Here is a 13,469-nt window from a genome sequence, read left to right on the forward strand (position 1 = left end):
CAAGCAGCCGCACACTTCCTCAAAAAAAACAGTGCAGCAGCATGAAACCTGGCGATCGCTCCTCTGCTGGACATTTATTGACCCACCTTTGAAACTTCACTTGAGATAATATTTAACAGCAAAGCCCCAGAGTGTCGCATAACTTTAGTGTTCTCCGCGCTTGTGGCCGACTGGATCGATGGAGTGGTGATTTGGATTGGATATTGGTTTTTAACGCATCACATAAGTGCAGGAAGAAATGGTCGGTGGTGGTTTGTAAATACTCACATATCGATGTTATGTTGGGGTATGCTTCACAGGGATGCTTTTTTTTTCTTTGTGGAGAGGTTTCTGACTTTTGTGTGTTCAATCCCGAACAGGTTTCCATCGCCAAGGTGCTCCTCGGAGTTTTTGGAGCAGCGGTCGTCGTCATTCTGATAGCGGTACCCACGGCTATATATTTAAAAGGTGAGTCTTTGTCGCTTTGAAATGATTCACTTTGTCGCCGTTAAATGCATCCGCTGCGCTCCGACGCACCCGTTAAACACTTCCCAAAGAAAGTACATTACGCACGCGTCATTACGCAAGGTCCGTTTGGACCGTTATTAAACGGCACTTCTTCAAAATACTGGACAGGAAATATGAAGCAATGGATTTAATTTTTTTTTTTTTTATTTCATTCCATTTTATGTCATAAACCACACCCACGTGCCTTTAAATAGCTTCATACACACTTAGCAAACACTATGACAATTTCTATTATTGCTCCCAAACTGGCACTGACGTAAGACATATTCCACTGGTCACTATCAGCTCCAGCTTTTACAGCACTTAACCTTCTTTTATGATGATCATCATGATGTGTGTGTATGATATGATATCTCTAACCCGTTGACCTTGGAGTCCCAGCGCCAGTGTTCTAACCTTCCCTCTGACATGTGTTTCAGAGGATCAGGGGGGGAACAAGAATCAAAGATCCTTCACCCTGGAGGATGTTTTCAACAGTTCGCTGAAACCAAAGTCCTACAGCATGAGGTGGATCTCAGGTGGGATACGGTTCTTCATCCCCAGATATTTAAACCCGTGCAAATGAGTGATAGGAGGATGGGAGGCAAAGGGTGGGAGGTGTGACAGCCGAGTGTACTGTCATCTAAACTGTAAAACGTGTCACTGAGGATACTTTGTTATTTATCAGCTGCAGGCTTCCGCTTTCTTCTAGTTACTCATTCACTTAGATTCCAGTGTCTATTGCTGTGTGTTCATAGAATTAGTTATACCATACATGTTGTAATGAGAGATGCAAAACGTGTTTTAGTTTATCAGCTGGAATCCAGTAAAAGAAAGGATTGCTTCAGAGATTTGCATGATATTATATATTCATTTTTGCTCCTCTTCCCTCACAGATCATGAGTATCTCCATAAGGCCCAAGGCTCGGTCTACCTCCACAACGTGCTCACAGGAAACGCCACAGAGTTCTTGAGCCGGGACAAGTTCGTAAGTCAATCCCCACCCCCCTCACCCACTTCCTTTCGTGTGCATCTCTGTGTTTCTTTTGTGTAAGCAACATAAACCACATGATGTCAGCATGTAAAACACCATACCCATCCAAACAAATGCAGTGTTGTCTGTGAGGTCTGGAGGACGTGTCTGTGAAAAGTGGCTTTTTCTTTTTCCCCCCCAACACAGAATGAAAAAAACGCTTATGATTACCAGCTGTCTGCTGACCGCAGATACGTCGCTTTCATGAGCAACCATTCCAAGGTACACACACACACACACAACCTTTATTTACATGAATCTGATGCACAATTTAACCTAATTGCACAGCCCCTTGGTTTTTTTTTTTGTTTTGTTTTTGTGCCATTAGCTGTGGAGGCATTCATTTACAGCTTCATATTCCCTGTATGACCTGGAATTAGAGTAAGTATCCTAACTATGAATTTTCATTTCTTTATTTTTACACCTACAAAAAATATATTTGCAGTATTTCTTTTTAAATAAAATGGTAATGCAAGAGATTTAGGGCTGGCGGCAGCTGAAGAAGTAAAGCTGGCCGCAGTTTGTTTCAAATCCCTGAGGTATTTTTATTTTTATTTATATATTTTCTTTTTTTTTTTTTCCCCCAATTTGTTTCAGCAAATTCCTCACACCCTCTGACATGCCAGATGAAGTCCAGTACTTTGCCTGGGCTCCCCAAGGGAACAAACTGGTAAGCCTGGACAGACAAAAACAATTGTGCTATATGTGCATAACTTTGAGTGACACCTCTGTTTTGAAGTGGGTGATAAATGAGACGATGGAGAGCACAACCTTCCCCAAACACTTGACTGGAGTAAAAGAAAGAAAAAAAAAAGGTTTCAGAAAAGAAAGGCGGCTGTGAACTTAATGTTTCTGAATGTGTGTGTTTGTGTTTGTAGGCTTTTGTTTGGAAAAATAATGTGTATATAAAGACCAGACCCGAGGCCCCAACACTGCAAGTCACGTTCAATGGAGAGGAGAATCAGATTTTAAATGGGATCCCAGACTGGGTGTATGAGGGTAGGAGGCACATGAAGAAAATTTGTATCAAGATACAACATGTGCATCCAACACGTATATATTATCCCAGTATACACAGATGAAATTGTGATGCACGCTCTCTCACCCCTTCCAGAGGAGATGTTCTCGTCCAATCAGGGCCTCTGGTGGTCACCTGGAGGGAAGCACATGGCATACGTTGAGTTCAACGACACAGAGGTCCACACGATAGAGTACTCCTGGTACGGCGAGAACCAGTACCCCAGCACTGTTTCCATTCCATACCCAAAGGTGGGCACGTTCATCCAGAGCTTGTTTATTCTTTAGCAAGTTCACACTGGAGAGGCTGTATTGTTGGATGTCAGTCAGCTGTGTGCTCTGGGTCCAGACTTGCATTGTTATCTGCTGTATTTTACATTCTTTTTCTCGGTACAGCCAGGTACTCCTAACCCTGTCGTGAAGCTGTTCGTTGTGGACACTGACAACACCACAAAAATTACCCAGGTGCTTGTTCCAGCCTCTTTCAGCTCCAGGTAATGGAACAGTTTTCTGTGAAGCAGATTTCATTATTCTACACCCTCCAAGAAAATGAGAGATAAACACTGTCATACCTGTCTTTCTTTTCTTGCCCTCAGCGAGCACTACTTGGCCTCTGTTACTTGGGTGACAGATGAGCGTATTGCTGTCCAATGGCTGAAGAGAGTACAAAACCAGCTCATCCTTCAAATCTACAGCCTTAGTGGATCCAGTTGGAATCCTGCTGAGGTAAAACATGACTTTACGAACAAGTATGATTGTTATTATTGCATTAGAATGACATATTGCACAGAGAAACTATACGAGCAGCATCTTGGTGAGTACACAAGCCATTGTAGAAGCAATAAAACCTACACACAGCAGCACGTTTTACTACCAGAGGGGATAAAGTAAGGGTTTATAGACCCGTATTTAGTTGATTCGGTCTAAATTGCCTTCATGTCAGCTGCTAATGTTTCCCAAACGTTGTTTCACCACTTGGAAATTTCCCATGTTGGATAAAGGGGCTGCAAACGTATCATTATATTTATGCTTCTAAAGCTGCTGTAATGTGATGTGGCTTAGTAACAGCTGTAAACACCAATTATCTCTTTGCAGGATCTGAACGTGATCAGCACCACAGGCTGGATTGGACGGGTATGTCCATCACACTGTTAAAGGATAAGTCTGATGAAAACCATTAACAAATCTTATGAAAAGAACAAAACCAGCAATGAGTGTATCCTGCTAACAAGTGTGTGTGTGTGTGTGTATCAGAGCTTGATGTATCTGATTCCTCTGAGCTCCATTACTGTTCAAAACAACACACCTACACTGTCCTGCTGCCAGAAACACTGTCTAAAACACCGAATGAGAATGAATCCGCCGATGAAAATAGTCCCCAAAAAACTGTACTCATTCCTTCTGTCTGAGTAAAATTGATTTCCAGTTGTTTGGGGAAATTACGGAGCCTTTTTTCGGAAAACTCAAACCTCGTATTTTTGACCTCATTTTTGGAAAGACTTTTTGGAAAGATTAGGAACCAATGTCCTCTGTCCAATGTTCTTGTTCTTCCTAGTTCTCTCCACCAGAACCTGTTTTTGCTGCAGACAAGAACAGTTATTACCTGCTGATGAGTGACTCCAAAGGGTACAAGCACATCCATCATGTCGTTGGGGTGGGTGGCCTGATTTACTTCAGTGTTTCACTTGCTACCTTAAGCCTTGCAAAATAAAATACACACACATTATTTTCTGCCTGATTCATGTAGGGAACAGCTACACCAGTCACATCTGGAGAATGGGAAGTCGTTGACATCCTGAAAGTCACTGCAGATAGTGTGTAAGTTGGAATAATCTGTTGTATCAGCGTTTCTTTTGTTTGTTTGTTTTGGGGTTTTTTTTGTGTGTGTGTGTAACCTTGGACTTTTGAAATTCCCCATTAAATCCATTCAAATAACTTTCCAGTACTTTATTGCAGATTTATGATGCTACACTACATAAAAGAGTAAAAGGTGCCATGTCGCTAATTGATAATGTTATACACTTTCCCATCACTTATTACTCTACAGATATTATTCAAGTAACCAGGAGGGAGGCAAACCAGGAGGAAGGAACGTTTACAAGTAAGAACATTACTGTATTTTTGCTTATTATTCATAGACATAATTTTAAATTTTTAAGTATTTCTTCACACTTACACTGTGTGTGTGTCTGCGCATGTGTTTGTGCATTTCAGGTGGACCAAAGAAGCGACCACGTGCCTGACTTGTGCGTTACACGGGGAAGAATGTCAATATAACTCAGCTTACTTCAGCCACAATGCCTCCTTCTACCGAATGAGCTGCAGTGGTTAGTTCTACCTGCCTGTTTTTCACCCTCTGGCTCTTGCAGCATAATACTGTCTGTGTATTTATATAAAAATAATACTAATGTAATGTGCATTCAAAGGTCCGGGCGTTCCTTTCCATTCTCTCATGAATAACACGAATAATAAAGGTAAAATGTAAAATTTCGGACTGAATCTTAGATCGAATGGAGCAGAAAACATTTATTCTAATGAGATTTTTTTTTTAATTTTCATAGAGCTGAAACCTTTGGAGGACAATAAAGCATTTAGCAACCTTATATCTAACATCCACATGCCCACCATGTACCGTGACAGCATCACACTTGGCGGATACAGTAAGTAATTCATTTTAATTTTACTAAATAAACAATACAAGTACTTCTTCTACTAGTATTTTAAAACAGAAAAATTCTCTGGATGTTTGTGTTTCTGACAGATCTCTGGTTCCAGATGTTTTTGCCTCCAGGCTTTGATAAATCCAAGAAGTACCCTTTGCTGATAGATGTGTAAGAATTTACCAAATTAAAACGGGAATAAAATAAAAATGTCCAGTCTTTTTCAAATGAGGGCTGTAAACTGAAACTGAATCTGCCCAAACATTCAGGTACGCAGGTCCCTGCAGTCAGAAAGCAGACTTCATCTACAGGGTGAGCTGGTCCACTTACCTGGCCAGCACGGAGAAAATCATCGTAGCCAGCTTTGATGGAAGAGGAAGCGGTTACCAGGGCGACAAGTTAATGCATGAAATCTACAAACGTCTGGGAACCTATGAGGTGGAAGATCAGATAACAGCAGCCAAGTAAGGAAAGAGAGGTTTAGACAAGTCAGTGCGTCTCGAACAAACAGCTTCACGCTCACCAAGGAAAGCTTGTTCAAACTGGATTTTACTTGTTAAGTCAGGTCTTAACCAACTTATTGGTTAGTTAGTATCACTAAGTGATAACAATGATCACAAGCACTTTGCTGATTAAATCCAATCCTTGCCATTTCCTAAGATCATCTAAATAATTATCTTTATTTTTTTGTTTGTATTGATTTTTAGGGAATTCATCAAAATGGGCTTCATTGACAAAGACAGAGTTGCTATTTGGGGCTGGGTAAGTCGTTTCATAGTTCATGAGGCAATAAATGGCTCTAAAAGTCAGTTAATGTTTCACCTTCCTGTCAGTCAGCTCCATCTTTACAGAGAGACGAGAGACTGCAGTAATGAGCCCTTTATCGTCCACAGTCTTACGGAGGATACGTAACGTCAATGGCCCTGGGAGCCGGCAGTGGAGTTTTCAAATGTGGGATGGCTGTGGCTCCGGTTTCCAAATGGGAATATTATGGTATTTTGTCTCCGACTTTTCCAGACCTAGTCCTTTCACTGTAAATGACACGTAATATCTACAACTATGTGTGGGTTTGTTTTAGATTCCATCTACACGGAGCGTTACATGATGGAGCCGTCACAGAATCTTGACGCCTACATTGTAAGTTTCCCACTCAGTGATACGCTGATAATCCACAGAACTCCCTGCTCTTGTATCTGATGGTCATTATTAGTTGTGTTAAACACAAATCTGACTGTGTGCAGAACTCTACAGTAACTGCCAGGGCCTCGAATTTCCATTCAGTGCAGTATCTTCTGGTGCATGGAACAGCTGATGGTGAGTTACACAGGATCTTGGATTGGTATTTATCCCATGACGCTTTGGCTTTGAAATGGTTTGGTTGAAGTTTGCAGTGGATAGTCAGGGCCCGTGGTTCGGGTTAATCTCTTCATCATGTTTGTTGTGTTTTTCTAGACAACGTTCATTTCCAGCAGGCGGCTGAGATCTCAGAGGCTCTGGTGGAGGAGCAGGTGGACTTTGAAGCAATGGTGAGAAAACCAAAGTGGAATCACTGGAACGTGGAAAATTACATTTCAAGACTCACTCTGTCAAGTGTATAAAAAAAAATTGTTCAATCATATGAAAAAATATTTTCTTCTTTCAGTGGTACACGGACAAGGATCACGGGCTCGGCGGCTCGGCCTATCAACACGTCTACACCCACATGAGTCACTTCCTGCGGAGGTGCTTTGCTTGAAATCCACTGGATCATCAACATCTTTTTTTTTTTTCTTTTAATATCTCTTGTAAATTAAAAAAAAAAAATTCCAGATGTCGAGGAAAAAAGTTAAAGTAAAAAAAAACTCATTTTGAGCAGGAAGCTGAAAAGTACAAAGTCATCATGTCAAAGTCAAAAAGCAGGAAGAGCACAGATAAAATACTGTGAAGGCTGATGAGTGAAACTGCATCTGAGGGCTTTTATAGTACTGTATTAAACGATGCACTTAGTGATTTTATACACTTTTACTAAATTTGGGAGACTGTAGACTATTTAATGTCATTTTTTTTTCTTTCTAAAATAATAAAGAACAATGTAAACTCTTTCTGTTTGAAATATGTCTTTGCCTAGAAATTATATGAGAGGCTTTATTTCATAAATAAATGGATTCTTAAGGGGTCTGTGTATTTAACAGTCAGTTGGATCGCACAGCAAAATTATACCCTGAGCAGAGCCGACTCAGCGCTGTGTTGTCCTAAAACCTTACCGGAATTTGTCCAAAATATTTTAATATATTAAAAAAAAAAAAAAAAAAAAAAGGATCAAGTTACGGGAAGACAACAGCAGATACTCACTGGGGCCCTGAGGATGAATCCATAATGACTTGAGTGTTTTGAGTGAATAGTGAATAGATCTCAGCACGCCACACACATTCACACTCCCCTCAGGATGAACTGGAATAACTCAAGACCCCCTGACTTTTCAGGATTTTTGGCATTTAATAAGGTCTTGCTTGAAGGCAGATTCCAGGAAAATGAAAGGGCTGGGTTCGGGTTTTTCAGCAAATAAAACATACGGGACTCCATGTGAGAGCCATATAAGCTATAAATAGGGCATGTGAACGTTTATTTTTGTCGAGCATCAAATCTTTGTTGGACAATGGGCCCCTTGTAAAACAGAGATAACTGCCAACTGATGCAAAAAAAAAAAAAAATGAAATTTGATGGGAAAGAATCTACAGAGGCTGATTCATCTGGCAGATATGACAGCACACGTATCGCTGATGACACGGTAGCACATTAAAGCATCGCCCTTACTTTCTGTTTAACAGGATGAAATGCGGTTGTTTGATTTTAACACCTAAGTACCAGCTGGCATCACGCTTGAATGGCACCTTTCCTTTTCTGAGCAAATGCTCTGGTCGTTCGTTTCGGCCGATGCGCCGGGCCCCCCCCCCCGCCCCCCGTGTCTAATGGGTCGAGAGTAACAGGTGAACCTGGCAGAGTGAACAGACTCGTCCTTCACCTCCACCTCTCACGGTATATAAAGAGCACATAGTCAGAGAGGACTGTTAGAAACAGACACCAGCAACTATCAGAGGAACTACCTGCACAGGTCTGTGGACGGAAAGAAGAAACGGTGAGCTGTATATTTTGCTGCAAAAGTTAAACCGCTTATCTTCAGCTTTCTGATCCAATATGCCCTTTGTTTTTTAAACTAAATGTGTTCCTATGTGCTGTCCTGTGGTGTAGGCTATCACCATGAAAAGCATCCACTCCCTGGCTGGCATCCTCCTGGTCCTCGGCTTAGTTCAGAGCAGCTGGCAGGTTCCTCTGCAAGAGGCGGACGACAGCTCAAGGTACAGAGATCACATCTGAAGTGGCTGTGTTTCTGTGGTTCTGTGGTGCTTTTAGTAAAGTAACAGACTCTACTAAGAAATTTATCAGAAGCCAAATCATCTGTGATCAGACCGCAGGCACAACTTGACTTTTTCTTCTTGGTTGTTGCAGGGGATAGAAAATATGTCTGTGTAGCTATTTGTAGTAAAAAAAGGGTTTTGAAGCTCAAAGTGTTTGTCATGATCAAACTGCGTCCCCCTCCCTCGTTCTTTAGTTTCGAGGCAGATGGCACGTTAGGGGACGAGCCGAGGGAGCTGTCGAACATGAAGAGGCACTCGGAGGGAACTTTCTCCAACGACTACAGCAAATATCTGGAGGACAGGAAGGCGCAGGACTTTGTTCGGTGGCTGATGAACAACAAGAGGAGCGGGTCAGTGTGGAAGGCGCTGAATATATTTTCACACCAGAGGTGTACCTTTAAAAAGCTTTCATCTTTAACGTTGTTGTCGTGACTGAGTGTCACTGTGGTGTTTTCAGGGCTGCAGAAAAGCGCCATGCAGACGGGACCTTCACCAGCGACGTGAGCTCCTACCTCAAGGACCAGGCAATCAAAGACTTTGTTGCCAGGCTCAAGTCTGGACAAGTCAGAAGAGAGTAGGCTGTCCCTCCTTCCTTCTCCTCCTCCTCCTCCTCCTTCTTCAGTACCAAAAAGCCTAACAGCCTGCCTGTGTCTGATTCCACCGTGACGAGAAAGACAGAGAGAGAGATGTTGATTCAGAGGGAAAGAGCTAATCAACTGCTTCTTGTGCCACTTCACCTTTTTATTTTTTTTTTCCTCCTTCCTTTACTTTGTTTCTTGTGGTCGTGATGAAATAAATCACCTGAACTTGTTTTGCTGTGTTGATTGATGTGTTTCACACGTGTGATGATTGCGTGAGATGATTATTTTTTTTGGACACGGGGAACGTGCGAGAAAAAAAAAAAAAAAATCACGGGAAACAATCAGAGCAGCGCGACGTCTGATGTGATCACAAATTTTTTTTTTTTTTTTTTTTTTTTTTTTAAAGCCCTGAGGTTTCCACACTGTGGGGTTACTGACCCTTACAGGGCAGTGTTGATATTGTATGCCTGTGTATACACACTCAGATCTGAAAAGGACAGGTGGGGTGAAACGTTCAGCAGGAGGCATGTAGATGGAAGCTTCACCAGCGATGTGAACAAGGTGCTCGACTCCATGGCTGCGAAGGAATATTTACTCTGGGTCATGACCTCCAAGCCCTCAGGGGAAAGGTAAAGTCACACGACTCACCTGACAAATGCTAGAGGTCTGTTTTTACTCATCAGACCAGGTGTGACTGTGATGTTCTTTCTTTTTTGCAGTAAGAAAAGACAAGGGGACCAATGAGAGACTCCGTAAGGAACGGCTCTCTGAGCTACACACAAGGCCATATACGGGAGGAATAGAAAGCCATACTGCTTTGCATGTTAATATATCAACACCATATTTAAATTTGTAAGTCTTTTTTTTTTAAACTTCATTACTGTATGTGATGCAAAGATACAAAAACTACGACTCTTCCATAGTGTTCACAGTGCACCAGGAAGAAGAAAACGAAAAAAATTTTTCTACAAATTTAAATTATTTTCTATATTTTTAAAGTGAAAACAAGAACACAAAAAAGTGAAATCTCAGGTGGGCAAATAGAAAAAAATAAACAACATGTAGTGTAGTTGGTTTTCATTGTACATTATCAAATCTGTTTCTGCAAAATAAAGATTTTCATCGCGTGTTTGTTGCATCCGTGGTGTGACATATTTGGTGATCTAATGTGGATTCAAGGCCCCCGGGAAATCTGGTTTCTGAGGAGGAGCAGGCTTTAAATTTCAGAAATAAGGCCCCGAATTACAGAACTCTACAAGAAGTTCAACAGTCTTAACACATTCCTCTAACTACTCCTGACCTGGATTGTGGTCTTGGTCCCTGTCTCTCCCTCTCTCTCTCTCTCTCTCTAAGCATCAGCACCAGCATCAAGGGTCAGAGATACAGGTGCATCCTTAGGGCGAAGGGTGGGGTGAGGGGGTGTTCTCTGCTCTCTATCTCCCATTGGGCCAAAGGCATGGAGCTCCTGAGATCAAAGGTGAAGAAGAAGAAAGCAAGTGAGCAGAGAGTTGCACACAATAATTTCGGGGCAATAATAAAAGGTGAGGTGCTGACCTCTGACCTCTGTTAGGACGGGGATTAATAAAGCATCACATCATTGTTTAATATCTTTATTTATGCTCTCATTCATTCTCTCTCTCTCTCTCTCATTCTCATGAAACAAATCACAATTGAACAACAGATCTGAACTAATAGTTTTCTATACAGGTGACTTAAATTATTAAACAGAAAGTGTACAGCTATCACTACCGAATTTAAGGCAGAATTCCACACAGAAGTGGTCAAAACGTTTGATATTGATATAATTTTGACCCATTATTAGTTTCTCTAGTCAACTAAGAACCATCAATTAGACAATGGGAAAAGAACATCTACAACAAAATCCTGCCTTCAACACTGACTTCATGTTAGTAATATATTAGTAACATTTTACATGAATAAAATATACTATGTATTATACATTGTTAAGACTCTTTACCGTTTATTACATGTTGCCCTTCCCAGAAAAAAAGGTATTATTGCATCTCTAGAAGTAAGCGTGGTCCTGCAGCGAGACAGTCAAGTCTGTTTCACCGTCATGCAGGTGGTTTTTTTTTTTTCTTCTTTAAAAAAAAAACAAAACAAATAACAATTAGCTTCAGATGCTAACACATTGAGGGTCATTTGGAGAGGACATCACATGTCCATGGATGACACTTACTGACAAGTTGACAAAGAGTATGTGGGTGGAAAACGTAGAGCTTTCTGTACAGTCACCCTAAGTTCAGCATTTGCAAATCTGAGTTCAATTATTTATTTTTTTTTTTAAAAAGCCAAGGCCAAGTAGCAAGAGATACTGAAAGTCCCCAAACTATGCTGCCATGCTCGCTTGCAAATGTCATTTTCCCATAAGCTGCTACCCCCCAAAAATACTGTCCTCAAACAAACAGCATGACGCGCTGACAAAAGAAGTTTATTTGCTTTCTTTCCAAGAGTCAGATGAGAGGATTTATACGTCTCTTGTGTCTGTGCTGCAAATATGGACCTATGCCAAGAAGCTGAGAAATCATAAAACCACAGGGTGGTGTTGTTTTTGCACTTTCAGGGTTCTGTGCAGATAAAACAAAAGAGATATAAAGTGTTAAATCACTAAGCTAATGCTAAGTCCGGTGCATGAGAGTGGCGCCAATCTTCTCACCGAACTCTCGGAAAGAAAGTCAAGAAGCACGCGTCCCAAAACGTCCGACATGTCCTTTAACTGGCTGAGGAAACGCTTTACTGGAGGAGAGACATTCATATGTAAAACAGCAATGGAGGAGACTGTGGACTGATATGAGCTGTCACCGTCACAAAAACACTGAGATATACAGAATATATAAAATGTATATTTAATACTTTCAAAAAACTCTAACTAGATTCGCTATATAGCCAACTCTTTGAGATACCACTGAAATAGATTAGTATTGGCAAATATCTACTCTTTAGTTTTCCTATTGTGAGGTGCATTCAGTCAATAGCGACATTAAATACTGCACACAAAACCCACACACGCTTGTGGCGGTTTTGCTGTGGCAGGCTTTTAAAAGGACAACTTTTGTTGTTGGAAAAATATAAAAAACATACAAAATACAAATAAAGTTGATTTAAAAATCGTTTAAAATTTGTAATGTAATTGGCCCATGGACACAGCAGTTGCTGTGAGTGTCATATAATTCTGGCTTCCTTCTGCTGCTGGTATCACCAAACGTTGATATACATAGAAAAAGAACACAAATGTGTGTCGGCTCCTCGAGTCGTCGCCGCTTCTAACAAATTTTTTTTCTTTGTTTTACACAACTTGCACACAGACTTACATGACAAAAAAAACACAGTGTAGCACAGTACAAAGGTGGTTGAGTGTGGCACGGTATTGATTTTTTTTTTTTTTTTTTTTTTTTTTTGTTTTGTTTTTTTGATCGATTGATTGACAGCACAGTGGCACCGCCAGTATGTGTCATCACAAACTCGTCTCCCTGTCCAAGCTCTTCTCATGCCTCCGCCGCTTGTGTCGCTTTTCGCCGCCGCCGCCGGGACAACTGCACCGAAAACAGACCCCACCAAAGAAAATATTAAAAAAAAAAAAAAAAATTTTAAAACTAGCCAGCGTCGAATATCGAATATCAATCAATCCAACTCAAACAGCATGCAAATACATCTCACAAAGCTTAACAACAGTCTGCTTTAGCACTTCAATGTCTTCCGACATTGAAATATACAATAGGGTGACTTGTGCGAGACATGTAGTGCTATTCATTTTACAACTTTTACAACATGCTGCAACTGACATTGTAAAATGTGCCCTTGAAGTCACATGCACACCCAGGCCATGCTGCGTTGGTCAATCCACCAACATTTATTACCGATTCATCTCACTTTTTATCGACCAATCTCAGTCATAACCTAATAACCGCTTTCTGTCATGCAGCCGTCGGCGGTAAAAACACACAGGACGAGACGCTCCGTGCAGGCAGGGGCTGGGAACCACTTACCTTTGGGATATCAGCTTCTGAGAGGTTAGGAAGGGGAGCTTAGGGGGTGGAGTGGAATGAGAGAAGCAGGCAGGAGACACTATGTTAGTCTAACTCTGTGGGAAATGCGCGAGGGCGGCGCTGCTCTTAGATAAACCCCCTTTTCGTCTAAACACACTAGCTCCTCAGCTTCCTGGCAAAATAAAACATAAATATTCCATAGCTTTTCAACTACCTGCCACTGCTTAACTCAACACCCCAAAAACACTATATTCTCCTTTTTTTTTGACTTTGTAAAAATACACTTAAGA

The 13,469-nt window shown here is 41.2% G+C and overlaps 3 protein-coding genes across 5 annotated transcripts in view; 2 read left to right on the forward strand and 1 right to left on the reverse strand.

Annotated features, from left to right (window-relative positions):
* Nucleotides 1-7,491, forward strand: LOC121178213 (dipeptidyl peptidase 4-like). Its single transcript, XM_041032778.1, has 26 exons — nt 1-241; nt 360-447; nt 927-1,025; nt 1,383-1,474; nt 1,667-1,741; nt 1,848-1,900; nt 2,117-2,189; nt 2,398-2,518; nt 2,634-2,788; nt 2,933-3,030; nt 3,133-3,262; nt 3,632-3,670; nt 4,092-4,190; nt 4,284-4,354; nt 4,584-4,637; nt 4,751-4,863; nt 4,963-5,010; nt 5,098-5,196; nt 5,298-5,367; nt 5,466-5,660; nt 5,904-5,958; nt 6,090-6,189; nt 6,275-6,333; nt 6,438-6,510; nt 6,649-6,722; nt 6,839-7,491. The coding sequence occupies exons 1-26, from the start codon at nt 239-241 to the stop codon at nt 6,929-6,931; spliced, it is 2,229 nt and encodes a 742-aa protein (XP_040888712.1). The 5' UTR covers nt 1-238; the 3' UTR covers nt 6,932-7,491.
* Nucleotides 7,492-8,260: 769 nt separating this feature from the next.
* LOC121178249 (glucagon-1-like) lies at nt 8,261-9,805 on the forward strand. The gene is made up of 5 exons (XM_041032810.1): nt 8,261-8,311; nt 8,425-8,532; nt 8,775-8,947; nt 9,049-9,165; nt 9,658-9,805. The coding sequence occupies exons 2-5, from the start codon at nt 8,434-8,436 to the stop codon at nt 9,803-9,805; spliced, it is 537 nt and encodes a 178-aa protein (XP_040888744.1). The 5' UTR covers nt 8,261-8,311; nt 8,425-8,433.
* A 994-nt stretch (nt 9,806-10,799) lies between these two features.
* LOC121177825 (sodium-driven chloride bicarbonate exchanger-like) overlaps nt 10,800-13,469 on the reverse strand; it is a 28,742-nt gene continuing 26,072 nt past the window's right edge. For 2 of the 3 annotated variants that reach the window (XM_041032178.1, XM_041032177.1), the window contains exon 26: nt 10,800-12,726. In XM_041032178.1, the coding sequence (XP_040888112.1) occupies nt 12,648-12,726 (79 nt within the window). In that variant the 3' untranslated portion in view covers nt 10,800-12,647. Of the gene's footprint in view, nt 12,727-13,179; nt 13,218-13,469 lie in introns of all 3 variants that reach the window. The other variant, XM_041032179.1, reaches the window with a different exon arrangement.

This window comes from Toxotes jaculatrix, chromosome 24 (assembly GCF_017976425.1).
Source record: "Toxotes jaculatrix isolate fToxJac2 chromosome 24, fToxJac2.pri, whole genome shotgun sequence".
NCBI classification, from domain to species: domain Eukaryota; kingdom Metazoa; phylum Chordata; class Actinopteri; family Toxotidae; genus Toxotes; species Toxotes jaculatrix.